Source organism: Mus caroli, chromosome 14 (assembly GCF_900094665.2).
Source record: "Mus caroli chromosome 14, CAROLI_EIJ_v1.1, whole genome shotgun sequence".
Classification (NCBI taxonomy): Eukaryota; Metazoa; Chordata; class Mammalia; order Rodentia; family Muridae; genus Mus; species Mus caroli.
In genome coordinates this window covers 48,638,443-48,647,758 of record NC_034583.1, presented here as the reverse complement: position 1 = coordinate 48,647,758, position 9,316 = coordinate 48,638,443, and the positions used below count along the sequence as shown (strand labels likewise).

The 9,316-nt window shown below is 46.3% G+C and overlaps 1 protein-coding gene across 1 annotated transcript in view; it reads left to right on the top strand.

The window, feature by feature from the left end:
- Window positions 1–2,937: 2,937 nt before the first annotated feature.
- Cryl1 (crystallin lambda 1) overlaps window positions 2,938–9,316 on the top strand; it is a 131,125-nt gene continuing 124,746 nt past the window's right edge. The window contains exon 1 of the mRNA XM_021182253.1: window positions 2,938–3,059. Within this exon, the coding sequence (XP_021037912.1) occupies window positions 3,019–3,059 (41 nt within the window). The 5' untranslated portion in view covers window positions 2,938–3,018. The remainder of the gene's footprint in view (window positions 3,060–9,316) is intronic.

Sequence of the window (9,316 nt, the reverse complement as noted above, 5' to 3'; positions counted from 1 at the left end):
CTACCCTGAGGAGGCCTTCCCAAGTCACTCACTAACTAAACTCAGGTGTGGACAAAAAGGCCATGCTCTGCATAGTGTGAGGGGTTCCTTTCACCCAGAGTTCCCGAGCTCAGGTTATAGCGAGGCTTTTAAGAGCTCGGCAGCAGCTCCCCTGAGTTGTCAGTTTTCTCTTGCTATAACACACATTGGAAGCTAGGCTTTCTACGAAGGATGTGTGTTACCTCACAGTACGGGAGGCTACCAGTCCAAGATTAGTGACCTCCATTTTGGCCACTGCTGGGTGTTCCTTGGCTGCACAACACAATGAAGAAGGAATTAAAAATAGCTGCATGGAGATGCATGTGGTGGGTTAGCCTTATTTATACTAATTCGCTCGGTGACAACTAACTAGGGTTGCCCAGAACTACATTAAGGAAAATGTACCCAATGACCTAATCGGGTCTCTCCATTTCCCCTGGGACCCGTCCCCCTGCTTCTGTCCCTCTTGTCTCCAGCTCAGTATTTGACTATGAATGATCTTGGGTTGCTACTTTTGATCCTGAACTGTGGCAGATGTTCTCCCAAATGACCTACTGTGACCTTGATGTGGGGAGCGGGTGTGGCAGCAGTCCCAAGAAGGCGCCAGGGACTGCAGCTAAGTCGTATGACTTGCACCTGACTTCCTCATATAAACCACAAACATCGTGAGAGCTGCGCAGGTGTACCAGGTTACTGGCGAAGCCATTTTGGTGGGGATATGCCCCTGCTGCCCTGATTAGCTGAAGCTGGTGAGGTGGCGTGGCTTGCTTTGTGTGGATGAGAACTGATAGTATATAAGAGTGAGAGGCCCAGGGCTCGGGGTCTTTCGCCTACACAGTCAATGCGCAGCCCAATAAACGTGTGCAGAAGGATCCTATTGTGGTGTCTTTCTTGCTGGCGAGTCAGGCGTTCCACACCTTGAAATGATCCATAAGAGGTAGCTACTGGCAACCATGCTAATTAAACCTATTATAAGTACATGAACCCTTTATTAATTGCTAGACCAACGAGGTCTCATGACTCCAAAATGTCTCAGCGGCATGGTGTTTTTTTTTTTTTTTTTTTTTTTTTTTTTGTGACCCCAACCCCGGCATGGTGTTTTAAAAAACAAAACCCACAATTGCATTAGTGCTAGAGGTAGGGTTCACATCAGTGAGGAATTTGGGGTGTCCTAGAAACATCTAAGTTTTCTTGTAAAACTCAGCAGTATTTTTTAGACACTACTTCTTTTTTATTTATACATCCTCTTAGTTGTTTTAGCTTTAGCTTGTGCAAACATTAATTATTTTGGTTAATATGCCTGGACCATGGTCAGGATCATGGACTGAAAAAAAGCATTGCCAAGGCAGATACGGCTTTTGCAGGATTGAAGATGGAGGAGTGTCTAGGCAGACACAAAATAGGATAAGGTGGCATTCATAACCTTAGTCATTTGACCTTCTTCTTCAGAAAGGAAGAGGCAGTTTAAAGCTGCCTTAGGTTTGTAAGAAAATATGTCTTAGAGTTTCTATTACTTCAACAAAACACCATGACCAAGAAGCAAGTTGGGGAGGAAAAGGTTTAGTCTTGCAGTTTGTCACCGAAGGAAGTCAGGTCAGGTACTCAGGCAGGGCAGGAACCTGAAGGCAGGAACTGATGCAGGAGCTATATAGGAAGCTGCCTACTGGCCATCCACAATGGGCCCTCCCCTCTTGATCACTAGTTGAGAAAATGCCTTAAGCTGGATCTCATGGAGGCATTTCCTCAACTGAGCAGCCTTCCTCTCTGATGACCCCAGCTTGTGTCAAGATGACACAAAACCAGTCAGTACAATCTCCCTTGCAGAGAGGGACCGGTCACCAGTGTAATTTGGCCGATCTGATGGGTAAAAGGTGTTTTCCTCGTGCCACTTTTCATCTCATTTAAACTAGGCTCGGCGTCTTCAAATGTTTATTGATAATTTGTGGAATTGTTTAAAAACCTGACTGCCTCAGAGGTTTCTCTTTCCGAATCCCTGGCAAGGGAATGGGAATAAGGCAAGTATAAGGCAAGTGTCTACTCTCCTGCATCTGTCAGTGTGAGTGTGTTCTGATTTCAGCTTTTCCCAAACTGCTGGCCTAAAAGTGTTTCCACTTCCAATTGTGGGCACAAAACTTGTGTCATGCAGTGTAATGCCTCTCATTCTCTGGTCTCAGACCCAAGTGTCATCAGGGCACTAGCCTTTTTTTTTTTTTTTTTTTTTTTTTTTTTTGCAACAGGGTCTTGCTGTCTCTAAATGTAGCCTGGTTTTGGAACTCCCGGTTCAGCCTCCCAGGTTTTGCGAGAGCAGGTGGATTCCATCACGCCCTGCTTGGCTTTTCTTTTTCTTTTCCTAACACACTTGGCACTGCACGCCTCTGGAAGAAGGAAGTAAGGCACACAGAAGCTGTGGTACACTACAAGGAATTCAAACGCGTCCTTCCGTTTCTCAGAGTAACACATCCGGAGTTTCCATTTGTAGCTGTCCCTTAAGTATCCGGGCCTCCGTTCACATCAGTGAAGCCAGGCTGCAGGTATCTCACCAGAACTGGATTTCCAGTGTAGAGTAGAATGTAAACAGTGGAACAAAAGTCCTTAAAGTGACAAACTGGTGCTAACGTCTTTAAAGGAACATTTTCTTGAAAGTGTCTCTGGGGTGAACCTTTGAGTCAACCTGGCAGTATCCGCTCCTGGTTTAATGGTTTCCTGTTAGAAACTGAAAAGTAAAAATTGCTCAGCTCAGAAGTGTCTGGTCTTCCCTGTTTGCATCCACCGTCCCACGCTTCCCCGTGCTAGAGCCCAGTGGCCTTCCTGAAGTCTCTCCCCGAGGGCTCCGCCCCTCCTGCGCCTTGGCCCCTCCCCGGAGCTTGTCAGCCAATGGGCTAGTCCTCATGAGGTTTGGGCACGCCTACCCAGGCGCCCAGCCTTATTCTGGCGCGCGACCCGCTTTGCTTTGCTCGCTCCCTCCGCTAACGCAGCTGTACAGCCAGGCCCGGATCTGCCATGGCGTCCCCAGCAGCGGGCGGGGTGGTGATCGTAGGCAGGTAAAGGTCTCAGTGGCGCCGTGCGGCAATGGCTGGCGCACTGGCAGCGTCCCGAACGCGGGACCTCCCGCGGGCGGCCGTGGGTGCCTCGGGTGGGCATCAGGCTCTACCTCTACCTCGCTCCTCCAGGCGCTTCGCACTTGGGTTCCGAAGCTAGCCTGGCAGTAGACTAGGTGGTGGCCGTGGCTTAGCCGAGCAGTAAGGAGAGCCTTAAGCCGGTGCGGGGTCACTTTTGTCAGCGCAGGCCAGAGGTGCCGGGCATCATTGAATACTAGCAATGAACCTGCGAAAACTGTGTTCTTATGCTTTTGAGACGGAGGTCTTGTGTAGCTCATCCTGGCCTCAAAGTTTCTAGGTAGCTGAGGCTATCCTTGAACTCCTGATCCTCCTGCCAAATACTCCAGATTACTGAGCTTGCTGGTGTGTACCACCACGCCCAGTGTGAAAACAGCTTATTCTTATTAAGAACGCAGACAAGAGTTTTACCAAGATGATAGTAACTAACGGATAACTATTGGCCTGGGTTGGCAAGGAGGTTGGTTCGCATGCACCACTGGGCTAGGCTAAATCTCTGGAGGCAGAAACCTTGTCAGTCAAGGCACTCTGCTTTCATGTGTGTATGTGTCCCGAGGCAGGAGTCTGAGTCACTTTAACAGCCCAAGTTCATCTGACACACCAATTTCTGTTCTCATGATTCCCCTTTCTCCTTATTGCTTCTTTTTAAAAATAAGAACGCTTAGAATATCTTTCATTGCCTAGCTGTCTGAAAGTCTATCAACGTGTAGCAACACATAATAACTAGTATTGGTTGGTAGCTATTAAAGGAGTGGCTTCATGTCCCTGCTTATAGTTTTGGCTACTTGTTGTTCTTTCTGCAGTCCAGTCCCAAGTTCAGGCTTTTTCCTTGAGAGTTCTTTGGAGGGAGGTATCAGAATGCTGTTGCTATTTTCTCTCTTACAGAACTGTAGAATTAACTGTACCTTTGTCCTTTCCCGTGGTTGCCTGTGGTTGAATGGTCAAAAAATATCAAAAATGTGCACTTTGCTCCTGTGGTGAACTGTGCTGCCTCACCTTCTGTGAGAGCCACTGGTGTGTCACGGGCTAGGTTTTTGCAGGTCTCCATTGGGAAGTAGATCTTTGCCTGCACCTGACAGGTGTCACGTGGCATTTTGACTGGATTTTGCATTCGTCTGGCTGTGGGTGGTTCATAGACTCCCAAGGAGAGACTCAACAGTTATTTCTGAGCTCATGGACGGGGAACTAGAAGGGGGCCGGGACATCTTAAGGACCACAAGATGACCTGAGCTATTGTCTTCTAATGTGAAAATTCTGTCTTCTGCTTACTCCCTCATCCTTCCCCGTCCTTCTTTCTCATTTGCTTATCCAGCTGTCAGTCATTCATCTATCTATATTATATCTACTACCTATCTTCTACCATCTATCTCATCTCTATCAACTTTATTTCTGTCCTATCACTGACCATCTCTATCTTTCAGTGCCCCATGGGTGACTCATGGGAATATCCATTTTAGCTGATGGTGCCCAGAATGTAAATCAATTCCTTAACACCTGGATGAAGAGCTTGGCAAGGCTGCGCCCCTGCGCACCTGCACGCCTGTAATCCTAGGGAGGTGGAGATGGGAGGATCTCAAGTTCCAGGCCAACCTGGGCAAGAGTCTCAAACAAAACCAAAAACAACATAGAAATAGACCTGGCAGCGATTCACTGCTTTCTTTTGAAAGAAGTTAGACAAGTTTTTAAAAAAATATTTGTGTGTGTGTGTAGGTATATGTAGTATGAGTAGAGATCAAAAAACAACCCTGTGGAGTTGGTTTTCTCCATACCCTTACGTGGGGCCTGGGGATCAAACTCAGATTAGGTCCCTAGGTTTTCTTGGCAAACACCTTTACACCCCAGGTCTCTCCCTGGGCTTTTCTTCCTCTTCCATCCCTCTATCTTGTTTCCTCTCACTCCTTCCCTCTCTCCTTTTCTTCCCCTTCTTCTTGAAGTGTGAGGATTAAACTCAGGGCCCTGCAAGTGTGGATAAGTTCCTTATTGACCTATACCCTAGGTCATTTTTACTCCATCTGATCTAGGACCTTACTATGTAGCCTAGGCTGGCCTGGTTCTCCTGATTCAGCCCTCTAAAAGTGCCAGAACTATGAATATGTGTCAGATTACTGGCTCACTGTAAGTGTGTGTTTGTGTGTGTGTGTGTGTGTAGTGTGTGTGTGGCAGGGTTCATGGTAGCCCAAGCTGAACTCTGATGCAAGATATTTAATCTTATTGTGAACGCCAAGATTGTGTTATTTACTGAAAAAAAGCTGTTTCTAGTTGTGGTGTAGCTCAGCCTTAGCACACACCTCTTATCCCTCTGGCTGGAATACAGACATACCTTTACTACACACCTTTAAACCCAAACAACGAAAGTAAAGTAGTTTGTAGAAGGAGGCACTCATGTTTGAAAGTGATGTCTAATTGAGTGGCAGACAGAATGATGAACCAGAGAAAGATCTCACAGACTAGGATACGTCCAACTCTCCTGAGAAGAGAAAGGAGAAGGAAGCTACTGGAGAGACAGTGCAGAGAGAGAGGGAGAGTTTTACAGAAGAAAGTTGGAGAACAAGGTAGACACAGGTGAAGACAGGATGAGCCAGAAGATTAGAACAGATGGCCTGAGTTAGTTGCAGGCCTAGCCAAGTAATTAAGGAGAAACTGGATGGAACCAGTCAGCCTGGAGAGGAGTTTGAGCCAGGACAGCTGAGTTGAGCCAGCCAATCAGAGCTCAGAAAGAACTAGAAAGGTGTGAGCTTATTTAGCAGCAAGTCTCAGAGGCTGAAAGCATTCTAAGCCTAGAGTAGCTAGAAGGTTCTAGGACTAGGCCTAGGTTAGCAGATGGAGGCAGTAAGCCTCAGAGACAATAACAGCAGGAGAATATGAGTCACTGTTATAGACTCCTAATTCCTATGTCACAGAGGGTGTCCTTCTGCCTCAGTCTCTCCCCCAAGTCCCCTCAGTGTTGGGATTACAGAACATACCCATCTAGAAATTTGGCCTTGATTTAATTATTTTCTATTGCTCTTTCCACCAAGGCTACTTTTCCTTAGGACCATGTAACCCTGTGAGCTTCTGGGCAGGCTGTTTTAAAATGGCAGAGAAGAGTAGACTTATGGGATCTAAGGATGGAGGACCCCTTCCCCCCCCAAAAAAAACCCCAAAACCAAACCTCACGGTCTGAGGCTGTAGGAGTGAAAGATTGAAAACCAGGAAGTGACAACTTGAGTAACTGGGATAGAGATGAGGACAGACAGGCATTTGAGTTGTGTTCCCAGGCTGTCACTGTCACATCATCTTTACACAACTGTTTCCCAGTCACTGGGAACATCATTACCCACTGTTCTGTGGTGGCAAACCTATTCTAGACTTGAGCTTGTTTAGGACGGTTGGGGAGGGTGGGTGTGGGCACGGAGGGCAGGGTTTAAAGCTAAGCACTGCATATCCTGGTGCTGGACCTGCCTTTACTGGAACCCTCTTCTCACCAGACATAGGATTTAGTCCTCAGCTTGGGGCTGATCTTCTCTAAGAAAAAACTTCTGGCTTCTGGAAGCTTCTACATGCCGATACTGTCTTGCCCACATTAGCACTTTAATCCATATCTACTCCCCCTGGTCCCAATCGACAGGTGTTCGAATATTTCCTATAGAGATGGCCCCACATATGTGAAGGCCTTGGAGGATGTTGTTTGATATTTGTCTGTGTTAGGGTTGCCATTACTGTGATGAGACACCATGACTAAAACAACTCGGGAAGGAAAGGGCTTATATCAGTTTACACTTCCAGGTGGCAGCCCACAAGGAAAGAGCTCAAAACAGGCCAGGAACTTGGAGGCAGGAGCTGATGCAGAGGCCATTGAGGGGTGTTGCTTACTGTCTTGCTCCTTATGGTCTGGTCAGCCATATGCTTTTTTATAGAGTTCAGGACCTCTAGCCCAGGGACGGCACCACCCACAATGGGCTGGGCCTTCTCATATTAATCACCAATTAAGAAAATGCCCCCCAAGCTGGCCTACAGCAGGATCTTCTGGAGACATTTTCTCAGTTGAGGCTCCCTCTCTGAGGGCTCCAGCTTGTGCCAAGTTGACATAAAACTGGCCAGTACAATATTAAAGAGGAGATTTATATTCTCGAATATTCCTCTTTAATAAGATTCCAGAATTTTGCTTTGGGGCAACTGTAATTTAATATAACATTTTATGAATTGTTTGAGAATTTTATAAAATGAATTTTGATCATATTCACCCTCTATGTCCACCTCTCCACACCTCCCAATATTGTGGCTTTTTGTGCTGCCTGTATAGACTCATGGGTATGGGACTATCCATGAGTGGTCGGTTAGCATCTCAGGGGCCACACTTCTAAAGAAAACTGGTTCTCCCTTCCCCAGAAGCCACCAACTGTCAATAGCAGTGGAGGCTCTTAAGCTACATTTTTTTATTTAAACTCTTTGAGACAAATATTTTCTTTAAAGTGTTGCCCTGAATATTCCTGAAAAATCTGTTAATTCTTCCACATACAGAGAACCATACATACAGAGGTATACATACTGTCTCTCTGCCTCTGAGTCTGTGACAACACTAATGTGTCCTTCCTAGGAAACATTTAATAATGTCCAGCTTTACGCAGCTCACTTACATCAGTATCTTAGAAGCAGCGTGCCCTGTAGACAGACAGGTAATTTTAAAAGTAGCTAGAGTCAGGCTTGGTGGTGCCTGAAGTCCTAGCACCCAGGAGACTGAGGCAGAAGAATTGCTGTTAAGTTTGAGGCCATCCATGGCTACAATAACAAGACAAGTCTTTAAAAAGAATAAACAAACAAACAGACAAAATGGTCCTAGAGTGACCTTATTCAAATCTGGCTGGCACTAGAGATAAAACTATAATAGGACCGACTTTGTTGCTGAAGCCTTTCCCTGATGCTTTGCTTGCTGCTGTGTCCTTAGGTAGCTTTTCTGATAGATTTAGGAATTTTGAAACTTTAAGATGCATCAAAATGGGAAGGACCTTGCATTTCTTCTTCTCTGGGCTCTTGTCCTATGGATTTCAGGTGTCTAGATGTTTAGATAAAGTTAGAGGGTGGTAGAACGCTTAAGGACGGGGGTGGGAGTAGTTAATTACATAGCACTGGGGATGACAAAGCAGAAGGAACAGGCAGGAACTTTCCAGCCGTGGGGTGATGCTGAAGTGACCATGTTCATTGTGTGCTGCGGATACAAGCCACACTGAGAAGCTGAATGTTGTAGTAGCTGCATCAAAGAAATGGAAAAGGACTGGAGAGACGTTCAGATGATTAAGGACACGGATGGCTTTCCAGGGGTCTTGGGGTTCAAATCCCAGGATATACATGACAGCTCACAAACACCTGTAGTTTCAGTTCCATAGGGTCCAGAGCCCTCCTCTGGTCTCCTCAGACACTTCATATACTTTGGTGCACACACACAGACACACGCACATACACACTTTGGTGCACACACGCATCTTCATGCACACACACACACACAAAAACACTCAAACACATAAAATATAATAAAAAATAAAGAAATATGAGATGTTGTTAAGTGGGGCAATGCAGTATACCCCCTTACTCCCAACACCCAGAAGGCTTCAGCAGAAAGTGAGACTGTGGCTTAAACAAAATAAACACAAGCAACAAAAGCAGTTCTTGTTATGTCGGAGATGTGGGTCAGTAACAGGTACAGCAATTGCCTAGCATACAGGGAGCCTTGGGTTTCCTCCTCAGCACTCTCTAGCAGAGGTAATAAGAACAAGGTCGAACAGAACTAGTCCCCTCCCACCTGCTTTGGAATGCTGTCCAGGCTAAGGGAGGTTGCTGGATGTGAGTGGCCTCATCTCTTATAGTTTTTGACCTTTGCTTTTATAGACCCAGGGAGAGAACACACCCTTCCATATGTGTGCAGCTTGCCAGCACTGCCTGTTCCTTCGCCTGTGTCTGCAGCCCACCATTCCTCTGTCCATCTTACTCATTGTCACAGTGTGTCAGCACACAGGAGTCTAAGGCCACACCGCTCTAGGGCTGTGGTTTGATCAGCAGTGGGTGAGGTGCAGATTGGATGGGCACTCGGCAGGGTCTTCCTAAATTGAAATGTAAAAGGGATTTCTTTTTCTTTCCTTCCTTTCTTGCCCTCTTTCATCAATTTTTTTTTTCTATTTGCGACTGTATCCTATGCATCCCTTGAACTT